The 25,408-nt window shown below is 41.7% G+C and overlaps 1 protein-coding gene across 4 annotated transcripts in view; it reads right to left on the bottom strand.

Moving 5' to 3' along the window:
* Positions 1-25,408, bottom strand: part of LOC122638871 — a 154,617-nt gene that overhangs the window by 105,613 nt on the left and 23,596 nt on the right. For all 4 annotated transcript variants that reach the window (XM_043831727.1, XM_043831730.1, XM_043831732.1 and 1 more), the window contains exon 3: positions 20,565-20,617. In XM_043831727.1, the coding sequence (XP_043687662.1) occupies positions 20,565-20,617 (53 nt within the window). The remainder of the gene's footprint in view (positions 1-20,564; positions 20,618-25,408) is intronic.

Raw genomic sequence — 25,408 nt, 5'->3', positions numbered from 1 at the left:
ACTTGTATTGGAAATTTGGGATATTGATGTTATTGACTTATTGTACTTAATATTATGACTTATGAGTCATTGAATTTATGTTTCCAAGTGAATTTACTTGTTTAAATTACTTACTAGTTATTATGTCCTCTAGTACTTAAAGTCTTAAACAATGTGTATCTGTAATGTATGTGTAATTAACTAAGTTATACATTAGGATTCGACCGTATACTGTCAATCAATGGTGCAAATCCAAAACACCACTTTGGGTGACTATTTTTACAATTTGAACATTTACATGTGTTTATATAGCCTAAAATAGGGTTTTCATGAAGTTTCATGCCTTAACTTGGCCTAAAACCCACCGAAATGACCTACCCAAACCTTGTAGAAAAATACAACATTTTGACCGGATATTAGGATATTTCGGATATTTTAGTCAGACCGAAATACCAAAACAAAACGAGATTTTAAACATTGCACCCAAAGGCTTAGTAAACACATCTACAAGCTGCTCTCCAGTTCTGACATGACTTGGAAGGATAAGACCACTCTGCATCTTCTCACGAACTAAGTGACAATCAATCTCAATATGCTTCGTCCTCTAATGAAACACAGGATTTGAAGCAATACGAACAGCCGCCTGATTATCACACCACAGCTGCACGGGAACCGACAGTTTAAAACCTAACTCAGATAACAACTGTTGTATCCACATCAACTCGCAAGTCAACGTACCATAGCTCTATATTCTGATTCAATACTGGAGCAAGCTACAACACTTTGTTTCTTGCTTTTCCAAGACATAAGATTTCCTCCAACAAACGTACAATATCCCGTAGTTGATCTCCTGTCAACTGGAGAACCTGCCCAGTCAGCATCAAAAAATCCCTCAACTCTGTTATGACCATGATTTTGATACACTACTCTACCCAGAGCCTTCTTGAGATATCGTAGCACACGGATAACAGCATCCCAATGAGTAGTCCGAGGGGAAGAAAGAAACTGACTCACCACACTAATAGGAAAAGCAATATCTGGCCAGGTAACTGTTAAATAGTTCAACTTACCCACTAGTCTTCTATATCTCTCCGGATCATCAAGAACATCTCCCCCTTCAGCGGTGAGCTTCACATTATGATCCATAGGAGAGTCAATAGGTTTGAACCTAAGCATACCTGTCTCAGTAAGTAAATACAACACATATTTTCACTGTGACAGAAAAACTCTCTTCTTGGATTGAGCCACTTCAATTCCCAAGAAATACTTCAACTTCCCCAAATCTTTCGTCTGAAATTTTTGTTGAAGATATGGCTTTAAATCCACAATGCCTGTTGAATCATCACCAATAATAATAATATCATCCACATACACGATCAAAAAAATCTTCTCAGCACTTGAGTGTCTATAAAAAAAAGAATGGTCACCCCCACACCTAGATAGACCAAACTCAAGAATAACCTCAGTAAATCGACCAAACCACGCATGAAGGGACTGTTTCAGCCCATATAAAGACCTAATTGACCAAACCACGCACGAAGGGACTGTTTCAGCCCATATAAAGACCTTTTCAATCTACAAACCATACCAGACTCCCCCTGAGCAACAAACCCAGGAGGTTGCTCCATATACACCTCTTCCTGCAAAGTACCATGCAAAAATGCATTCTTGACATCGACCTGAAACAAAGACTAGTGATTGGATGCAGCAAGAGATATCAAAATACGAATCGAAGTAAGTTTAGCAACAGGGGAGAAAGTATCTGAATAATCAACACCATACACCTGAGCATAACCATTCGCCACTAGTCTTGCCTTCAAACGAGCAAGAGAACCATCAGGATTCACCTTCATGGCATCATGGTTCAAAATCTCGCGATATATCACCGATATTTCAGTATATTTCGGATATCTCGACACTGCAGAGACGAGATGACCATACGAAATGAAAAAAGTCCAAATTTCGGTATATTTCGTGAAATTTCGGTATATTTCGTGAAATTTCGGTATATTTCGTAAATAAAGTGTATTTAACAATTTATACATCAGGGTCCGACCGTATACTATCAATCAAGGGTGCAAACCCAAAACACCACTTTGAGTTCATTTTTTTGCAATATGAAGGTTTAAAAGTGTTTATTTAACTTAAATAAGGGTGTACATGAAATATCAGGCCTTAATATGGCCAAAAACCCACCGAGATGGAGTGCCAAAATATGGTAGAAAAAATACCATATTTCGGCGAAATTTCGGTATATTTCGGATATCTCGACCAGCCCGAGATACCGAGATATCGCGAGATTTCAAACTATGCACGGCATACACCCACCTATAGCCAATAGCAGTCTTGCCTGAGGGCAATGGTACAATCCCAAGTTTGATTGACCTCTAAAGCCAACAATTCTTCCTCCATAGCTGTCCTCTAGCCAGTACTAGATAATGCCTCTTTCACAGACTTGGGAAGGGGATGAGCATCAACAGTAGACAAAAAGGAACGAAAAGGAGAAGACAAACCAGAGTAAGAAACAAAATTGGAAAAGTTCAAACTTAAGAGGGGATCGATTCTAGCAAGGGAGAAGTAATTTACAGCAACAAAGGAGAAGAAGAGGAGAAGAGAAGAGAGGAAAAAGAAGAAGAGAGATCGGGAGAATAATCAATATGTGTGTTAAGAATCACTCAACACACATAATAACTTCATTAATAAACTTCTGGAAATTACATAAGCCTCCCTAGGGAGGAAAGAAGAAATAAAAGAAAGAGTAAATAACAACTAAGTCATGTCTTATAATATGACAATGACAGAACTACCCTTACATACATAACTCTAACAAATAGAATGTTGAGTACAGCTACGAGTACCTTTCCGTTTAGCAATGGGAAGATCAAGATCAGAAATAATAGGATCAGTAGGATCTGCAGTAGAAGAAGATGGGGCAGAATCCGGGAGCACAGGGGCGCAGCAGCTACCTTCGATTCGTATTTTGATAATAGGAGGACGAGGAACAGCAGCTGGTGGAGCAGGACCCTGTGACAAAGGGGACTGAATAACATGAATAAGAAAATCATCATCCAACTCAGAAGCATTTACCTATGCAACATGCCAACATGATAAGGGGTGGACTCAAAGAAAGACACATCAGCCGTGGCAAAATACTTATGCAACACAGGAGAGTAACAGCGATACCCCTTCTGGGTACGAGAATAATCAAGAAAAATACATTTAATGGCTTTGGGATCCAGCTTTGATAAACCAGGCCAATGGTCACGGGTGAAACAAACACACCCAAAAATACGAGGTAAAGAAAACAAAGGCTCTTTAGGAAACAAGAAGGAATGAGGGACGCCACCCTTCAAAACTGAGGAGGGCATACGATTTATAAGATAATTGGCTGTTATCATAGCATCAGCCCAGAAAATTTTTGGAACATGCATTTCAAATAAGTTGGAACAGGTAACTTCAAGTAAATGTCAATTTTTCCTTTCAGCTACACCATTCTGTTGGGGTGTATCCGAACAGGAAGATTGATGAATCATACCATGTTGAGCCATAAATGCAGAAAAGGGTGAAGAAAAGTACTCTTTGGCATTATCACTTCGTAAAATTTTCATACAAACACCAAATTGAGTACAAATTTCAGAAACAAAGGCACAAAAAATGGAAAATAACTCCGAATGATTTTTCATTAGATATCACGCTGGAGTAGTCATCAACAAAAGTAACAAAATATTTAAACCCCAAGTTGGAAGTAACAGGACATGGACCCAATACATCAGAGTGGACTAAAGAAAAAGGACTAATCGAATGCTTACAGACTCTAGGAGGATAACTCACACGATGGAGTTTCCCAAACTGACACGACTTACAATCAATACTAGAAATAGAAGTAAAACTAGGATCTAATTTTTAAGACTCTCCAACTATGGATGACCAAGCCGATAGTGAATTTGATGCTGAGAAGCCACACTAGAACAAGCAACCGAACCCAAACCATCAACTAAATACTGCCCCCCTAACTCTCGTCCTCTACCAATCATCCTCTTCGTAGCAAGATCTTGAAAAATACAAGAATCAGAGTAAAAGGTCACTGAACAATTTAAGGCTTTGGTTAACTTACTAACGGACATGAGATTAAAAGGAAAATTTGGAAGATAAAGAACAGAAGGCAAGGACATAGATGAGCTAGGACAAACAGTACCAGTGGCTTTAACCTTTGCTAAGGACCCATCGGCTAAAGTGACACTGGAAGATGACGGGGACAAAGGAGAAAAAATACTTGACACTCCTGACATGTGATCTGATGCCCCTGAATCAACAATCTAAGGACGAGATGTAGCGGAGAGACATGCAATGGCATTACCTGTCTTAACCAAACTAGCAGTGGAAGAAGTAGGCTGTGAAATCTGGAACTGGTTGTACCGTGCATACTCTTCATCCGACATAACAATCACCTTACCCTCAGAAGGTTGGGAGTGAGGGACTGAGTCACTACTAGCAGCTGAGTTTGCAAACTGCTGCTCACAAGTCTGGACAGTGCCCGATCCATCAGAAGAGCCATTAGACTGTCCATAACTTTGGCTGTTACCTTCTTGATTTGGTCCTCTCTTTGTACCACGACCACCTCCACGACCAGCCCCACGTCCACGAGTGCCCCCACGGTAGCCACCATCTCCATGGCCACCACTACCAGCCCCAGTTTGTGCAACTAGAGCTGAACTGTCAACTGCTGGTGTGGAGTCACGAAATACCCAAAGAACCCTAGCAAACGTATCCATGAGAGAGGCAATGTTCTCACTACCAAGAATCTGAGATCTGACGGACTCATATTCCTGCCCGAGTCCTCCCAAAAATCCCATAACAACCAATTGTTCCCTTTGAATTTGCATTTGTTTCACATCCGAATAAATAGGAAGAAGGGCATTCAATTCTTCATACATACGCTTAAAATCAGCAAAGTATTGGGTGATGGAACACCCGTTTCTTTCAGTCCGATAAAACTCCTGTGATAGATCATAAATTCTTGATAGATTATTTTGGCCAGAATACAGTACGCCCAAATAATTCCATAAATCTTTCACAGTGTCAATGTAAGTAACCAAGTCCACAATATGGTTCTCCATCGAGTTCAACATCTGCCCAAGAATTCTTGCGTCAACAGCTTCCCATGTTGCATCATCCATTGGTGTGGGACCTGTCAAGTGTAACTGCTGATTCCGACCAGTCAAAACAAGTTTCGAAATTTTCTGCCATTGCTGAAAATTGGTAACACCTTCAAGTTTCTTCTCTGTGATTTGGAAGAGGAAGATACTACCTCAGTAACCACGGCACTACTTTTATCTTCATCACCCATGCTGACCCTTCGAAGATTGGATCCAAAACTTGACAAATAACTCCAATCAAATCACCAAAGAAAGCAAGAACCACACCTCAATATATGCTGCCACAATCGAACCACCAAAGGAAGCAAAAACCACAATCAAATCACCAAAGAAAGCAAGAACAACACCTCAATATATGCTACCACCAATCGAACCAGCACACAGCCCTCACGACTTCAAAGAAAATCGAAGAAACTTCTATCAAGCATAGAAGAACTTCTCAAGAAACATCAGACCAGCAATATGGCACTCGATTGCCAATCAACCATCCACAAACATCATCACAAACACACCAAAAATCTGCTGTTAATTGAAGAAAAGCAGATTCACATTATGTACACCCAATCCTCAATAAAAAATCACCAATGGCAGGGGTGAAAAAATCACCCCCTTCTCCTTGATCGTGAACCTCTGAGAAAGCTAACCAGAAATCGCAAAAGAGAAAGGGAAAAGGAAGGAAGAAAAACGAAAAGAACTTGTGCAGGCCTACAGCTCTGATACCATGTAATCTGTAGAAATAAAAGAAGTAGAAGAAGAAGAAGAAGAGAAAAGAGTTGCAGCTGTAATAGATAGTCTTCATTAATGAGGGAAAAACAATATAAAGAGGGTTAGGGGCAGATCTGGAATAAACCAAAATAAAAGGCAAAAAAAACCTAGACCCATCTGGGATTCAGTATTAGCGCTAGGCGCTAATACCGAGACCTATAGATGGGCCCACACAACACTTCTAACATATGGTAAGGTGAATGGGGGTCTTTACTTGCTGGACAATTCTCCATCAGCAATGGTTTCCCAGTGTGATTCGCCTTCTTCTATGAGAGATTTGTATCGGTGGCATCGTCGCTTGGGTCATCCTGCTTTGGGAGTTTTATTTTCTTTATTTTCGAGTTGTTAAATAAATGTAATCCCAATAATTTTAGGATGCTTGCATTTTTGCAAAGCAAACACGGGCTGTTTATCCTATTTCTGACAATCGTAGTTTGGTACCTTTTGGTTTAATTCACTCTGATGTCTTGGGCCCTGCCCATTATGTTTCTACCTCTGGTTATAGATGGTTTGTTCCATTTATCAATTGTTTTAGTTGTACCTATCTTATGCACCAGAAAAGTGATTTATTTAATTGTTTTCAACTCTTCCACAATATGGTCCAAACACAGTTCGATGCCAAGGTCAAAATCTTTCGATCAGATAATGGGAAGGAATATGCCGATGGTGCATTTCAAAAATATTTATCAGACCATAGTATAATTCATCAGACAAGTTGTGTGGATACACTGACTCAAAATGGTGTTGCCGAGCGGAAGAATCGCCATTTTTGGAGGTTGCCCGATCTTTGATGTTTGTCATGAATGTTCTGTGTCAGTTTTGGGGGGATGCTGTTCTATTGGCCGCCTATCTTATTAATCGGCTACCCTCCCGGGTGTTGTCTTCCTGCTGTCCGAATGAGATGCTGCTGGGTTCTTCCTCCTTTATGGTACCTCCCAAGGTGTGTGGCTGTGTGGTTTTTGCCTGGAATCACCATGTTCATGGGAAGTTTGATCCCAAGGAATTGCGATGTATTTTTTTGGACTATTCTAAAACCCAAAAGGGATACAAGTGTTGCCATCTACCCTCTTGAAAGCTCTTTGTTACTATGGATGTGGTTTTCCACAAGGAGGAGGGGGGAGGTGTATTATCCATCTTCTACTCCTCTTCAGGTGGAGTCTTCTAGTGAAGAGGATCCTTTGATTACTTCCCTTGATGTTCCCATGGTAGAGGACACTACTTCTAGTGTTGAACTTGAAGATGGAATAACGGGACAGGAGCAGAAGCAAGAGCAGGCTCAATCTCAAGTGCAGGGGGAGACTAGGAAATCTGATCCTTTGAAGGTTTTTACCAAAGGGCATGGCATAAATAGATGCAGAAGCAAGTTGAGACCCAAGTTGACACCACTGCACCTAACCAATCATTGCTCCCTGATCCAGGTTCTTTGCCCATTACTCCTGGTAAGTCTCCTTTAGATCCTAGTTTAGATCTACCTATTGCTATTCGTAAACCCCAGAGAACTTGTACTCAGCATCCCATAACTAATGTTGTCGCTTATGATTCTCTTTCTCCTTCCTTCCATGCCTTTGTTTCCACTCTGTCTTCTATTTCTATTCCTAATACATGGCAGGAGGCAATGGCCATCCCAAGATTGAAGGATGCAATGAATGAGGAAATGAAAGCTTTGGAAAAGAATGAGACGTGGGATGTGGTGAACCTTCCTCCGGGAAAGAAATCAGTCGGCTGTAAATGGGTCTTCACTGCCAGACATAAGGCTGATGGGACTGGGGAGCGATATAAGGCGAGATTGGTTGCTAGAGGGTTCACCCAGACTCATGGGATTGACTACCAAGAAATCTTTGCCCCAGTGGCAAAGATGAATACTATTAAAGTCATCATTTCGTGTACGCCAATCAAGGATGGGATCTTCAACAACTAGATGTGAAGAATGCCTTTCTCCATGGAGAGCTTGAAGAGGAGGTGTATATGGATATTCCCCCAGGTTTTGCAGATAATCAAACCCAAGGAAAAGTGTGTTATCTCAAAAAGGCTCTCTATGATTTGAAATAGTCTCCAAGAGCTTGGTTTGGGCGATTCCATAGAGCATGGTGTCCATCAGCTACAAACAAATTGATGCAAATCATACTTTGTTTATCAAGAAGAGAGACAAGCTCATCACTGTGCTGATCGTGTATGTTGATGACATTGTTATTACTGGAAACGATGTTGATAAGATAAAGCAGTTGAAGACTTATTTGTGGACTGAATTTGAGATCAAGATTCTTGGACAGCTCAGATATTTTCTTGGGATCGAGGTTGCCTATTCTGCTCAAGGTATCTTCCTATCTCAACGGAAGTATACTCTTGATTTGTTATCTGAAACTAGTATGTTGAGGTGTAAGCCTGCAGATACTCCCTTAGAACCAAATACTCACCTAAAGAGTAAAGAAGGAGATCCAGTGGATAGAGGCAGCTATCAGCGATTAGTACGCAAATTAATCTATCTATCTCACATACGACCAGATATTGTCTTTGTTGTGAGTGTTGTGAGTCAGTATATGCACGATCCTCACTCTACTCACCTAGAGGCAGCATACAGGATCTTGAGATATTTGAAGTCAGCACCTGGGAAAGGTGTTCTCTTTCCTTCCCAAGGTCATTTACGGATTGAGGCCTACACCGATGCAAACTGGGTAGGATGTCCAGATGATAGGAGATCCATCTCTGGGAATTGTACTTTCGTTGGAGGAAATTTAGTGACTTGGAGTAAGAAACAATCGGTGGTTGCTCGATCCAATGCTGAAGCAGAGTTTCGGGCAATGGCCCATGGCATTTGTGAGCTTCTATGGCTGAAAGGTCTTTTGGCTGATCTGTGTGTTCCTGTTACGCTGCTCATGCGTCTCTACTACAAGAGCAAATCAGCAATAAGTATCGCTCATAACCCGGTTCAACACGATCGTACCTAGCATGTTGAGATCGATTGACATTTTATCAAGCAGAAGCTGGAGCAAGGATTGATTTGCATTCCTTTTGTTCAGTCTGGAGATCAATTAGCTGATATTCTTACTAAGAGTCTTAATAACAAGAGTTTTACTTCTATTGTTAGCAAGTTGGGCACGTTTGATATTTATGCCCCAACTTGAGGGGGAGTGTTGTAAAATAGGTTCAGGGGTATTTATGTCCTTGTCCTATTCTAGAATGTTCTCTCACACATTATGAATAGAGAGGCTGTGATCATTTAGACACAAGCCATATTTCCTCAATTTCTCCACAATGAGGATCCAGACCAAATAGTAGCCGCAAAAGAGCATTCAAAGAACAGATGATCAATAGTTTCTGAGCCATTCCAACAAAGGCAGCAAGCTGGAGAGACACTTAGATGCCATGAGGAAAGACTGAGTTGGGAGACAGTTTGTAAGAGTACGCCAAACACAAAATATATGTCTTGTTTTGATTTAATTCTCTATATAACAACGTAACGGCTAAGAGGCTCCCCCATGTTTTGATTAATGAGAATTGGCTTCAGCCTTTGTTTTGTTATGTGGTGATTCAGAAATTGGTACTATGGTCATTCAGTTCCACAACTGTTTTGGCGATTTAGCAGGTTGAGTGGTGGTGATTCCAAGGTCAAGAAGAAATCGGCTAACAATGCCTACAGCATAGGCAATGTCAGATCTGGTATGGGACAGGTAGATCAACCGAACAACAGTCTCTGGTACTACTCTCTATCAACTGGATCACCTACAGCACTACATAGCTGATGGTTAACCTCAATAGGGGAATCAGCAAGCTTACAACCAAGCATACCTGTTTCACTAAGGAGGTCCAGGACATAATTTTGTTGAGAAATGAAAATCCCTTTGTTGGACCTTGCAACTTCAATCCCAAGAAAATACCGGAGAGGTCCTAGATCTTCAGTTTCAAACTCAGTGGCCAGCAGATTTTTAAGGTGACAGATCTTAGTATCATTGTTCCCAGTGATCACGATATCATCTACATACACAATAAGAGCTGCGATTTGGGAACCACTCCGTTTCACAAACAGTGTATGATCGGCTTGGCTTTGTTGGTACCCAAACTTCTTCCTGGCTTTCAAAAAACGACCAAACCAGGCCCTAGGGATTGTTTGAGTCCATAAAGGGACTTTTGTAGCCTGCATACTTGCCAGCTGTGGAGGTGGAATCAAATCCAGGAGGCAAATCCATATAGACCTCTTCTTAAAGATCTCTATTTAAGGCGGCCTTCTTAACATCCAGTTGTTGCAGGTTCCATCCCAGATTGGCAGCATAGGACAGCAAAGCTCTAACTGAGTTCATTTATTGCGACAGAAGCAAAAGTTTTTTGGTAGTCTCTCCTGTAGGTTTGGGTAAAGCCCTTAGCAACCAGATGAGCCTTGTATCTCTAAACAGTACAATCTGCCTTTTGCTTGACTGTAAACACCCATTTGCATCCAACTAACTTTTTCCCTTTTGGGCGAGGGACAAGTTCCCATGTGCCATTCTTGTCCAACGCTTGCATTTCTTCTATCATAGCAGCCTTCCACTTCAGATTTTTAATGGCTTCCTTCCAATCCTGTGGAATAGACACAGAAGACAAGGAGGAAACAAAGGCAAGATGGGAAGGTGATAGAGACTCATAAGATACAAAATGAGAGATAGGGTGTTGTGTGCAAGAGCGAACACCTTTTCTTATGGCAATGGGACAATCATCAAGCAAGGAGTTATCAGAGTCAAGCATATTATCAAAAATAGGAGAGACATTACCTGATGGAGAGGGCTAATCTGGAGGAGGCGCCACAGTGGGTAATTGTTGGTCTCTCATGGTCCCCTTGTTCTTGGATCTACTCCGAATGTAAGTTATTACTTCCAAGTGGGCAGGAGCAGTTACTTTCTCATTTTCACTATTAATTGTGGGCTCCCCTTAAACTGTAATATCAATAACATCAGGAAAATTGTCAATAACCATAGGAGGAATAGGACACGATTGCTCTTCCTCAAGACTCTCCCCCCTTAAAGAGGTGTCATGAAATAGGGTTCCAACTCGTGGAAGGTGAAATCCATGGTTACATAGAAACGGCAAGAAGAAGGGTGGTAACACTTATAACCCTTTTGAGAAGCCAAGTAACCCAAGAAAACAAACTTAAAAGCACGGGGATCCAACTTAGACCGAGAAGGGGTGAATTGTGGGCATAACAAACACATCCAAATATTTTGGGAGGACAGAAGTGGCAATAGATGGGTCAGGGAGAAAGGATAAAGGTGTCTTAAAGTTAAGGACACTGGAGGGAAGCCGATTGATGAGGTAGGAGGCAGTGAGGATAGCATCTCTCCAATATGTCTTCTAGACAGCAGTGGCAAACATCAAGGCATGGGGCACATCCAGGAGATGCCGATTTTTCCTTTCAGGGATGTAGTTTTATTCAAGTGTCCTAACACAGGAAGTTTGGGAGAGAACGCCATTGGCAGAAAGGTACTCTTGAAAGGCATGGTTAAGGTACTCAGCGCCACTATAACTACATAGGACCCTGATAGAAGCATTAAACTGAGTACGGAGCATGGCATGAAAAGATTGAAAACAAGAAAATGCATCAGACTTATTATGGAGAAGGTAAACCCATGTGAGGCGTGTGCAATTGTCAATACAAGTAATGAACCACCGAAAACCATTACGATCAACAGTCCTAGAGGGACCCCAAATATCAGAATGAATAATGGAAAAAGGAACATTACTATTACTATCACTAATAAAACAAGAGTTTCGAGTATGCTTAGAAAATTCACACATCTCACAATTAAGCTGTTCTAAACCACAATGTTTAACTAAATCGGGAAACATAGAATGTAGAACATGAGAACAGGGATGTCCCCAGTGATGAAGCCAGTGTAAAAGCTTGGTCAGGGCACTATCAAAGCGGGAGATATGAGCAGATGAGGTAGCTGGACCAGTTGGTATAGGTCCAAGTAATAGAGACCATCACAGACCTGACCATACCCAATCGTTGCGCCCGTCACGAGATCCTGAAACACGCAATGAGTAGAAAAAAAATGAACCGAACAATTTAACTCACTGGTTAAACGACAAATAAATAATAGATTAGCACATAACTTAGGAACATGCAAAACAGAAGAAAGAGAGATGGCAACTGCAAGACACTAGACCTTTACCCGAGATGGAGGCATAGACCCATCGGCAACACATACCTTATCTCGTCCAAAACACGGAGAGTAGGTATGGAAGAGTAGAAGACCTTTGAGTTACTAGTCATGTGATCAGTAGTCCCAGAGTCAATTAATCACAAAGGACTCGGAGAACAAACATAAAAAATACCAGACTGGGCAAGGTTGGAGACAGGAGAATGAGAGGAGCTAGTAGTCAGTCGTGTCACCAATTTTTGGATTGCAGCCATTTGATCCGGAGAGAAAGGTGTCGGGGCAGCAGTAGCAGGGACAGTGTCGGAAGCATAAAAAAGATTGGCCTGGGAACGAGTGCCACCTGGTTTAGCATTGCGCCCACCCTTGGGGCACTCATGAAGCTTCCAACAATGTCTCACTTATGTGACGGGGTAACCACAGTAATCACACTTCAGCGGTTCTCGTGTTGGTGTAGTGCCTTTGGAGGAATCCGAGGGAAGAGGTGCAGGTGGGGTGGTGAGTAATGCAGACCGGACAGGAACAACAGTGGGCATCATAACCTTCCGACAATGTTCTTAAGATTGAACCAAATTGTAAGCCTGAAGGAGAGAAGGGAATGTATCACGCCCTAAGATTTGCACTCGAACTTGATCGTACTCAGGATTGAGGCCCGTCAAAATGTCATACACCCGTTCCATCTCCCTTTCCGTCTGGAAACTACCAGCATCATCAGGGTGAACCATGGGAACAGGGTGATAAAAGTCCAACAGCTGCCAAAGAGAAGTAACGACAGCGTAGTAGGCATTAAGGGATAGCTCCTTCTGAGTAGTAGTGCGAACTTGTCGGCAAATCTCATAAATCTGGGCGTAATTCCCTGGTTGAGAATAGATCTGGCAAACTGCTTCCCATAACTCCTTGACTAAATTGAAGGGAACTGTTGGTTGAACCGTGGGTCAGAGAGAGGAAATAAAAGAATGGAATTGATTAATTTAATGAGAGAAAGACCCCCTCTATTTATAGTAGAGGGGAAGTTACAACTTATATAAGCTAGGCGATGTGGGACTAAACCCACACAGCCAGCTAAACACTTAATAACATAAAATACCCCCAAAAGGACCAGAATACCCCCACGGTATTCTTGAGTACATTATTCTAACACTCCCCCTCAAGCTGGATTGTACAAATAAGAAAGAAGGAAGATCCAGCTTGGACTAAAAGAAGAAAAAAACTCTAAAAGAAGAAAACTCTCTCCATAACAATGCTAACACTCCCCCTCAAGTTGGCACATACAAGGTACTAATGCCCAACTTGAATGAAAAATGGGAAAAATAAGTTGTAGCAGAATCCAACTCCAAAAGGAATGCAGCTCCCAAATAGACCTTCAAACTTGGGCAGACTTGATCAATTGTTACCAATCGTCAACAATTGTCCAGGGATGAATCTCTGACTAATAATCTTGAAGGTAAGTAACTAGGGCAGCAAGCAGATGAGTCGGGCAGCAATAAAGATCAAGCAGCGGAAACAACCAAACTGTAGACCTTATATGGGTAGGCAATAACCAAACATCTTCAAAAAATTTTAACACCAGCCTCCACCTTACGGCAAATGTAACCCAATAACAAGGTAGATACTTAGTGGCAATGGTGAAACCTCTGACCTTTTATGTTTTGCACCAAGTGTCCCTGCATGTTCTGCTCTCTGCAATGGCTGCAGGTATACTGTATATAATCCCTCCCTCACGTGTAGTGCACGTGGACATAAGAGAGATTAGGCTAGAGATAGGGCAAAACATAATATTCCAGAATGGTTCAATGGCTGCCAAGTGTAATGGAAAAAGAAGAAATGGTAAAGAAAAGAATACCATTAACTTCCAAGGGTGTTATGGGTAATGCCAAAGGTACGTTTTGGGAGGTGGTGAAAGAAAAACAGCAGTGGGATAATGGAGTAGGATTAACTTGGGTAACATAGAAAGCTCCAACCATCTTCCATCAATCAAACAAGCACTTTGAATGGAAACCCCTGCAAGGGAGAAACTCCTAACCCCAATATTCAGATCTGAAAAATATACAAATCTGATTCGAAGTAAGGAAATGCTCCAACTGTCAAGGCTTGTTCAATCTTCAAACAGGGAGGAGCAATTGTGCAAAAGATTCCATGGTAGAAACTCCCACATGCTAGACAGTACTAAGAAGATATCCGGACAGCAATGAATGGAAGTAGCCTCAACAAAACTGGATCAGATCTGAATCAGTAACAATGCTAGTTTTCAAGCTCCAAAGGATGCCGGATATTAGCCAGAAAAGCTCTACATAACTGAATAGTTTCGTAGGTGCAACCAAAAAATCGTGGAACACATTGTGGTAATCCCAAATAGGCTGGTCTCTAGGGTAGTAGATGCGAGTCGTCAATAACGAAAGAAATTCGATCTCCAATAAGAGGAAACACAGTCATAATTATAGGGCAGCAGTATTCCACATGAAGGCAGCAGTAACACATCAACCAATCATGCTTACAGAAGCCAATCAACAACACCAGCCAGGTAGGTAGTGAAGCTCATAATAAGCAGCCAAATAAGATAAATAACCAGACAAATCCATAGGCAGTTGAAGCAGCCAGCCATATAGGAACAAGAAAAAAATAGCCTGATAATTGAAGAAACCAAGCCAACAGAATGAACTGGAATTTTTTACAAAAAACCTGATGTAAGATTCTGAATAATGGGCTGAATACTCCTCTAATATGTATAAGACTCTCCTCAAAATATGAGCATGATAGGAAAACCCTAACCCTAAAATCGATTGTTGTCAGGGTTTTAGAAAACCCTGAAATTGAGATCGATTTAGGGAAAGGGGGCTGTAATTGCTGATGTAGACATGTAATAGATGCTGACCAAGGCTGCTAGAATGGAACCTCCAAGGTGAACAATCAATCTCCAGTAAGAGTGAGACTTGATCTTCAAAGGGAAGAGACTCCAAAAAATTGCAGAAGTAGAGCAGGGCAACATCAGCATAAAGGACCTTCTTCAAGCCTTGAACTGATGAAGGAGAGTTCTCTTTTAATGTTAGAACCACCTCCAAAGCATTCGAACAACAGCAAACATCCCTAGCCCAAATCGATTTTTATCAGGGTTTTGGAAAACCCTGAAAAGAAGAGATCGATTGGGGTAGGGGTCTTTAAAAAACTTGGATAGGTGCAATATTGAGGTCCATTGGTCCTTGAAGTGGGAGTAATCAGCCCTCCAAAAATTAGCAAAAACTGAAACCTGAAAGTCAGGATTTTTGGCTGGTAACCAAATTAGTAGGTTAAGGAATTTTTGTCGTAGAAACAAATCCAGCCATCAGAAAGGGTCCAAACTTAGGTTGAGTAGGGCTTATAGTCATAGGGAATCACCCCCAAAAGATCAGCTGCATCTGAAAAAGGAAACACCAAAATCGATTGGAGTCGGGGTTTTGAAAAACCCTGACAAGTTGAGATCGATTTGGGTATGGGGGCTGGAAAAGTTAATAAAAGATGGAGAGAAAGAAAAAGGGAAGTTAGGTGTAGGACTAGGGTAACATAGGGCTGGAAAAAGGCTGCTGAGGGTGTTCCTTTATTAGAGGATCAGGTTTATCGAGATCTGATCTCAAAGAAGGAGGAACCCCAAAATCGTAGAAGAGGCTTCCAGCTGTTTTTTAATAAAAAATAATAGGAGAGAAAGGGGGGCAGCACTAAATCATCGATATTATGTCTACCTCATTAGTGCTGCCCTTGTTTTTGGGCTGAAAGGGAGAAGACCAGGAGCAAGAAAAAACGAGAAAAGGGAGAAGAGGAGGAGAGATCGATTAGAGGAAAAGAAGGGAGAAAATAGGGTTTTTTCTTCTCTCTAACCTAGATCAGACCAGCTCTGATACCATGTTGGTTGAACCGCGGGTCAGAGAGAGGAATTAAAAGAATGGAATTGATTAATTTAATGAGAGAAAGACCCCCTCTATTTATAATAGAGGGGAAGTTACAACTTATATAAGCTAGGCGATGTGGGACTAAACCCACATAGCCAACTAAACACTTAATAACATAAAATACCCCCAAAAGGACCAGAATACCCCCACGGTATTCTGGAGTACATTATTCTACCAGGAACAAAATTGGGACTAACAGAAGCTTCCATGGAACTAATGAGAAAAGACATCACCAAGGCATCGTTAGAGGACCATGTAGCAGCTGTAGTCCGATCCGTAGGCTTGGGAGTATCCCTAGTAACAAGTCCTACATAATTATGTCCGCGCAGGGTAAGAAGACAGGAGCGAGACTAGGTAAGATAATTCTGGCCATTCAACTTTATGGGGCCAGGTTGGAGAGTATTCGAATGCCCTGTGGAGGTAGAACGTCCAAGAGGAGGCAAAGGGTTGGTACCCGTAGAAGTGACACTTGTGTTATCATCACCCATGGGAACAACCACGTAGAAGAATCACTCAAGGCAGTGGAACAATGGCGCCGACAACAGCCCAGCGGTAGCAGCACTGGCAGGAAGAGAGAGTCGGCAAAGAGAGGGCACGGCAACCTAGCGGGCAGCACCAGCAGGTTGAGGGCCGGCAAAGGAAGACACGGCGACTATGTCGTGGAGAATAGCGGCACGGCGACCAAGTCGCAGCGGTAGCACTATCGAGAGAGAGAGACGGGGCCACGGGAGTGGCACGGTAACTTGCGGGTCATGGCGGTGGCGAACGATGGCAGCGCCTGTAAGAGGAAGGTCGAGTGAGTGGCATGGTAACAAGGGGTTGCGGCGAGAGGCAGCTATTAGATTTGTTAGAATATCTTGTATAAGGGTAGTTTTGGCATTGTCTAGTTATAAGACGTGACTAAGTTGTATTTTTACTCTCTTGTTTTATTTACCTTTACCTCCCTAGGGAGGCTTGTGTAATTTGGAAGAGTTAATTAATGAAACTAATATTTGTGTTGAGAATCACTCAACACACATAATCGATTCTCCCATTCTCTTCTCTTCTTCTTCTTCTTCTCTTTTCTTCTCTCCTTACTCCTCTTAGCTGTAAATCTCTTCTCTCTTACTAGATTCGATCCATCTTCAAGTTCTAACTTGGTATCAGAGCTGAGTACTCTGGTTTGAGAATCGACTTCCTTTCTTTCACCTCTCTTTGAAACCCTAAGAGGACAAAGGGTTCCACTAGAGGCTGTACTATGTGAAGCACACTTATACTACATTCTTTGGAGGTTTATTCCTCAAACCAACCTACCATGGAGGGAGTTTAGAGGCTGTTGGAAGATTGAAGCCCTAGAAACTACCTAGAATTTTTCCGCCAGCTGAAGAGTGCGTCTTTTATTTCTCCCTCATCTTCTCACTTTTTGGGATGAGATTTGCTGCTTGTGGATTGCCTAGGGGTACCCTATCAGTTCCCCTACCACTCGGTTGAAGAGAGGAGCAGTTTGAGGAGCATAACTCAACTCCTTGATGCTCCCAAGGTACCACCAGCTCTATTTTCTGCCTCTTGTTTGATCTATTTGGAAGCTATATGCATTGGTTATGTGCTAGTTGATGAGAATGGAAGATTTTCATCCTTCTACTCTTGTTTGTTGATATGGACTGAAAGCTATTGGTTGTTAGAGAGATTTGGTTGGTGTTATACAAACTTTGGCTCTTTGTATGCTTGCTGTGGTGTTGCTCTCCGTCTGGTTGATTTTGTTGTTTGGGGCTACTTGCTTGCTGGTTTGCCTCCTTTGTTTGGGTTGAGTGTACTCCCCATTTGAGCAGAACACTATAGTGATTGTTGAAGTGTCTGCCTATTATATCTACTATGTCTGGGAATGACTCGGGGAGGGCAGTGGACCAACTCCAGCTAGCAGCCTGAGTGGTGGTTTCCCAACTATGGCTTCCTATGATAACCCCAACACCCAAATCTCTGTTGTGAAGTTGGACATTACCAACTACTTAGACTGGTCTCGGTCTATGAACATGTCCCTGAGGAGTAGGGGAAAGTTGGGGTACATTACTGGCTCTATTAAGGAGCCTCCTACTACTGATCCAGGATAACTGAAGTGGGAGACTGAAAACTCCACAGTTATGACATGGTTGGTGTTCTCCATGAAACCTGAGATTAATAGGAGATTTATGGACAAAGAAACTGCAAAAGATATGTGGGACCGTATCACCAAGACCTTCGATCGAGTTGGTGACTATGCAAAGGTGTATCAAATTCACCAGAAGGTCATCAATATGAAACAGGGTGGTAGAAGCATCTCTGATTACTACAACACTGTCATCAGCCTGTGGCAGGAATATGATCACTACAGGTATCTCCAACTGTCCAACTCTGAAGATGAAGTCAAGGTTTACAAGAATCACAAAGTTGAAAGGATCTTCTCTCTACTTGGTGGGCTCAATCCCGAGTATGAGCCCATTCGTCTGCAGATCCTAGCGAGGTCTCCCTTTCCATTCTTGGAAGAAGTATGTAGTTACTTGCAAAGTGAGGAAACCAGGAGAGCAACCATGGATATTGCACCATCAATGGAGAGATCTACTCTTGTTTCTAGTTCCCACAGAGACTTGAAAAGTGGGGGGAGAGGCCAAGGGCCAACTCGGGGAGATCACCGTGAAAGATTTAAATGTGATCACTGTAGAAAACTGGAACACACTAAGGACAGATGTTGGGATCTTCATGGGCAGCCCCTGGTATGCGTGGTAGTTCATCTGGTGCCCGTGGTGGCAAGCAAGGGGGAGCTAGAGCTCACTCTGTGACATCTGAGACTAAGACATCTGGACCTCAGCCTGCTCCTGATTCCCTTTCATAGGATGATATTGTTGCCTTCCGCCAGTTGATGTCACACCTTGGAGGGTCAGCCACTAGTTTTACCTCTGGAGGGTCAGCCACTTCTGCCTCAGCTCTACAGGTCTCATCTGCCACTTCTACTACTCCCACTTGGATTATCGACTTTGGAGCCTCTGACCACATGACTGGTATGTCACAGTATTATGATTCATATTCCATTTGCTCCGGCCGGGACAAGGTAAGGGTTGTTGATGGTTCGCTTTCTTCTGTCTCTGGTAAGGGTAATGTGAGAGGTACTCCTATTTCTCTTGAGTTTGTCCTTCATGTCCCTGATTTTGCTACTAACCTATTATCAGTGAGTCACCTAACCAAATCCTTAAATTGTTGTGTCGCTTTCTTTCCTTCCTATTGTCTTTTTTAGGATTTGGAGACGAAGAGGGTTATTGGCAGTGGGACTGCGAAAAGAGGACTCTACCTTCTTGAACCATGGCTACTAGATCCATCTACTGCTCTTATGTTTGTAGTCGGAGTGACCGTAGTACTTTAGAGTCTGTAATGCTTTAGCATCGACGTTGACCCTCTTTTGTTGTTATGAGGAGACAGTTACCTCATTTGTTTACTTCTTTTCCTTCTTATGTTTTTCAGTGTGAATCATGTATTTTTGCTAACCATTGTCGCATAATTTATCCTTATCATGGTAATACATCCATTGTTCCTTTTTCCCTTGTTCATTCTGATGTTTGGGGGCCTTCTCCCACTACTTCATTGTCTGGATTTTGTTACTTTGTTTCCTTTGTTGATGACTATTCTAGGTCCACCTGGACTATCTTGTTGAAATAAAAAAAATGATGTCTGAAATATGATCACTACAGGTATCACTCAACACACATAATCGATTCTCCCATTCTCTTCTCTTCTTCTTCTTCTTCTTCTTCTCTTCTCTTCACTCCTTTCCTCCTCTTAGCTGTAAATCTCTTCTCTCTTACTAGATTCAATCCATCTTCAAGTTCTAACTGCAGCGCCGGCAAGAGAGGAGGCTGGCGGAGTGGTGCAGCGACAAGGGAGTCGCAGCGAGTGGCCAGCGGACTTGGCGTGGCGACTGGGAAGTCGCGGCTGCAGATGGCCAGCGGATGAAGGGCAGCGGCAGCGGCAGCGGCGGTGGTGGTGATCAATACGCAGTGAGGAGGCGCAGCGGAAGAGAGAAACTAGTGGTGCATGGTGCGGATGTCATCTACCAAGCTAGACGAAGAGGCTGAGCCTCCAAAGCGGCGGCGGCGGTGGGAGAGAGCGATACGAAAACCCAAAAAGATTTCCTAGGGTTTTGGGCTCTGATACCAAGTTCGGTTCAGAGTTGAGAGAATGATTTGACTTGTCACTAATGACGACAGAGGTCCTTTTTATTTATAATGAGATTACAACCCAATTGGGTAAAAAGGGAAAAGGGAAAATAATATAAAACCCTAATGTAAAGTGATAAGATGCTAATCCCATGGATCTCAACAAGTACTCGACCAGCCTTTTGGCTAGATAAGAGTCTTTGATTTCCTGATTTTGAATTTCTCTCAATTCTGGTTTCTAGACCTTCACTGGGATTCTGGTTTTTATTTGGGAATTGTAAACCCTATCCTTAGGTGATTAGGATCCACATCAGGGGGGGGGGCATTTGTATCATATATACCTCACTAATAAACCTATGTTTTAAAAAGAAAATAAAGAGATCATGCTCCAACATTAAACTAGATGAATTAACAACTTAATGCAATTAAATAAGTTCCATTAAATCATTTATATACCTTGGTTGAGATGCAATACCCATTTCCTCTCTTGGGGCCTTGACTTTGTTAATCTGTGGATTCATAAACAAGCAATAAATTCTCATGACCCTTCAGGATTTAAGTACCAAAAGTATTAAAGACCCACTGGAATTCAGAATATGTAAAATCCAAACCTAATCTGTACACCAACATTAAATATATACCAAACACATAAATTTAGTTGTCAAGGCATCCTCTAGGCATCATGTTCCATACCACATGCTCTTTAAAAAACTGTAGTAATCACTAACGGATTTGCCATTCTCCCTGAAGGAGAAAAACTTCTCATATAGATCAAATACCCTGGACATGTTTTTGTCTTGCGAGAAACTCTCTTTGAGTTCATCTCAAATACCCTTGCCTGTGGTATGGAACATGACATTGGAAGCCACAGAGAGCTCCATACTATTCTACAGCCAGCAAAGTACAGTGGCATCGTCAGCTTTCCATTGAGGATACTTAGGAGCAGTTGTAGGAGGTGGTGATTTAGTAAAAAAATCCATTTTCGGCTCTGCAGTGACTTAAAACCCTAACTTCCTGTGCCCAGAGAAGATAATTGGATGCACCACTAAGTTTGATAGAAGTAATTTGGACAGTAACGGTGTCCGTTGGGGGTTTTGAGTCACCCATGACGTGTATGAAAGAATAACCAGTAGTTGGATATCATTAGAGACAAGAATATCTACGAACCAGCCACCACAATATGTATAGAATCCAGTACACTTAAATAGAAACCAGCCACGACAGCAGATATATAGATCCAATTTCCAGAACAATAATCAATCACAAGAAGAACAGCATAAGGAGCAATACCACAGGAAAAAGGGGATCCTGGATCAGCCTGAATTTCATACACAAGAACCCTTGAATAGGGACCAGTTATTTCCCAAAAACTTACTGAAATTCAATGGACAGATTAGGAGTAATTGCAAAAATAAGCTCCACTAGGATTTTTATAACCAGAAATAAGAGATTTTGTTGACACAGAAAATTGAACCAGTAAAACAGCAAGAAATTTGGGTCGATGGGAATCTGATCATGGGGTTTCAAAACTGAAATCGGACTGTCGATCAATTCTTCAATTGCAACCTTGATCGGACCGTATACGTCAGTTTGATCGTCGCTTTCGTTGACCACATTTTCTTCCACATCTGATCCGCCTTCTGAAGATTGTATCATGCTTGACATCTGTTGGAACCGCTTACTCTAAAAAGGCCGACCTTGTAGGAAAGGGAGGAAACAATATGTATATTATACAAGAGCTCTAGCACGGCGAACTATCCAAAGGGGAACACAAGGGGCGGATAAATAATTCACAACACCTGCCCGCGCCTAGAGGGACTCGATACCGTGAGCCCTGCCTGCTCTGATAACATGTTGGAATAGTTTACTCTAAAAAAGCCGACCTTCTAGGAAAGGGAGGAAACAATATGTATATCATACAAGAGCTCTAGCATGGCGGACTATCCAAAGGGGAACACGAGGGGCGGATAAATAATTCACAACAACATCTTACTATAGAAGTTGTTAATATAGGCAAGCTCTCGGAAACCTGTCTTCAAATTAAAAAGTTCTATTTGCAATTTAGGGAACCCACCTCTATAAGAAAGGAGGACATCATATTGATCAACCTCCATGATGTAGCGGGTTTATGATAAGAATGGCAGAATTGTAATTTATTGGACTGCAAACGAAAGACAGGAAAGAAGTGTGGTGTAACATATGGGTGGGGAGGGGTAAACTTGGAAGCTAATATAAAGAAAGACAAAAGTAGAAAATAATAGAAAGGAGGGGGCAATTTTGGAAAAAAATAATAATAACTAAGCAGATCAACGAATAAGTGGGGAGAGGCAAGGTGGGAAATACGATTAGAAAGGGAATTAAAATAAAAGGGTCCTTGGGGGGTATAATGAGAAAACTAAAAAATAAAAAGAAGAACATAAGAATCGTGAGGGGCTGGGGGGAGGAGAAGAGTTACCATTTGGATTTGGACTCTGTTAGTTGAACCAGAGAAGAAAAGTGCGAAAAGAAAATGGCGGAATTGAAGGAGAATAGTGTGCAACTTTGACTTCAACTAGGACACGGAACCAGCAAGAGGTGGGGACTTCGACTTCGACTTCGACAGGGATATGCAACTTCGAAGGATGGTGCCGACTTGGGGATTCGACTGAGGCGAGAGTTCTGAAACAGGTACAATTTTTTTTTTTTTGCTTGTTGGCTCGCTCTCTCTTCTCTTCTTCTTCTCGCTCTTCTTTTTTTTTCTGGTTCTCTGCCTCTCGCTTTCTCTTCTCTGCTTCTTTCTTTTTCTGGTTCTGGCGGAATCAAGAAGGTGGGTGATGGTGGGTTGGGGGTTTTGCTAAGGGAATCAAAAGGGATGGGATTGGGGTTTGAGTTGAGGTTTGGGGGTTTGTCGGTGGGAATTGCAGGGGTGGGATGGGTCGCTGGAACCGACGGAAGGATGGGTCGGGGTTTTCCATTCATGGGGTCAAAAGAGAGGGATGGGAGATGGAGGGTGATACGCAGGCACCCTTTTTTTCCAGAACCCTAAAAGGTTGTCGGCAGAAACAGAATGGAGGGGTGTCAGAAAGTTGCAGCGGTAAGGGGAGGAGATGGGGTTACTGTGGTCACCGTAGAACAGTAATGGGAAAGGAGGTTTGGGAAGAAGGAGAATGAGATAAGAGGAATTGAAAGGGAGGGATATGGGAATCTTCGGCTCTGATACCACATTTGTGGAGGGCCAGTAGAAAAGAAGTTGCAGGGGAAAGAGGAAATCGCATAAGAAGAAAGGAGGAGAAGAGTGCACAAGCACAGCCACACAGGCTACTCAAACCATAACTATTCCATTCTCAAATCTCTCTCCAACGATGGGAAATTACATCATATATCATATATAAAGGGAAATAAAAGACTCCTAAAACTAAGACCAACTCTCTAACTAGGAAACTAAGAACAAATGGGAAACCAAATATCCTACATAGCTAACTAAGAATAAAATAAACTAAAAGACATTCTCAAATGACATAAATTTCTAAATTCCTAGGAGATCCAAAAAGTCAAATTGGACCCGGTTCATATTCGTCTGGATACCCAACTATGTTTGGGTCGGTCCAAGGTAATGTATCTGCATCAGAAAGAGAGTTGGAATCCCTAAGGGACTCCCAAAACATTCCTGCTCTGACACAAACTTAACAATTGTGTATGCATTTGATGCAGATAAGTCACCTAAAGGGCTTATTTTATTGGAAATAAACCTTGGGTTGGGTTATGTAGGTGTTGGGCCTTTGATCCCTTGGGTTTTCTTAGTAATGGGCCACTTTAAAGGACCTAAAATGTGGGTAGAAAGTAGGAAAACGGGATTTACTTCAGTAGTTTAGTTAGAGTCCTGATTTGAGTTAGTTTCTTTCATTATTTTAGTTTCTTTGTTAGTTTATGTTACCTTATTAGTTAAGGATTGGGTTAGGCCTTTCCTTTTTAGTGTTTGAGTCTTTTTTGAGTCTTCTATATAAGTTTGTAAGGGGCTACAACCTTGTACACGAATTTGATTAATGAGATTGAGAAAAAAAAAGACATAGTTTTGTGCTTTGTTCTGTAAGAGAGTATGGTGAGAGGCCGTGGATGAGAGACCCAAGTCTGAGAGAGACTACCCCATCTTCTTCTCCCCTTCTTCAATTACTTTTTTATTATTGTTCTGAAATTTCCTGCAAATCTGAGAACTGATCGAAGTATTTACTGTTGCTGGACCTGAAGTTTCTGATCCTCTTGTGGACTGGTTATCACTTGTAACTGGTCTACATTAATATTGCAACAGGGAAGGACCAGAACTGGTAAGATGGAGAAGCAACTCAAGTCGATAGAGGAAGAAGAAGGAAAAGAGAAAAAAGAAGAAGATGAGACAGGAAAGAAGACTGTTGTCTTACGACCTACACACTATCACATATATTTATGTGAACAGAAATATAAGTATGCCCTTACAATGTGGGGCAGTACAACTAGGGACATGAAAACATATATTTACATGTATACCTCCATAGACTACTATTCGAACACTTAGAGAATAAATTTCTCACATAAGAAACAAGTAAGCGAAAGAGAGAAGATAAGAGCAAAACCCCCCACTAACCCACCCCCATCCCAAAAAAAAATACAGGGAGAAAAAAGTTACAGGATCCAAAAGTGATATTTTTCTGAAGATTAAAATCAATCAAGCAGGTTTTAATGCAAATTGCATACGAATACATGTATATGAAGATCAGCCATGAGAACCAAGCAGTGATAGGGTAGACATATGAATTCAACTCAAATTCCCGTGAAATAAAATTTGGATGAAGATAAGCCATTTGATTAATGTAATTAAGGGAAGAAAAACAAAATTCTAAGAATGTAAATAATAAATTAAAGAAAAAAGGAATTTGATATTTTGATCTATGATTTACATCCTGTATAAATGAACCTCCAGAAAGCCAACTCCTTGGGATGAAAAGTCAATGATGAAATCTTCATTCTTGCATTTTCTCAGTTTTTTCCTTGTCTAGTTTTAATCTGTTTTATTACTTGCATAAAGCATAAGCAGTAATAGATAGAGCAAACACTGAAGTTTGTGACGTTATTAAAGACGAAAACTACAAACTAAGTGGATGCTTATTATCTTGGGCCAATTTGCAATATCATTTTTAAGTATCTAATAATCTCTCAAGTGCTGATTCTATCCTTCCAGTGGTAGGAAGATTGACTTTGGCAAGAGATGACTCCTTCAGCCCCTCCCCCTTCCCTGCCTCCGGCATCTGCCCCCTCAGTACCTACCCTCCCTACCTCCCTGCCACCAT

This window comes from Telopea speciosissima, chromosome 1 (assembly GCF_018873765.1).
Source record: "Telopea speciosissima isolate NSW1024214 ecotype Mountain lineage chromosome 1, Tspe_v1, whole genome shotgun sequence".
Classification (NCBI taxonomy): Eukaryota; Viridiplantae; Streptophyta; class Magnoliopsida; order Proteales; family Proteaceae; genus Telopea; species Telopea speciosissima.
This window is presented reverse-complemented; position numbering and strand designations above follow the sequence as displayed.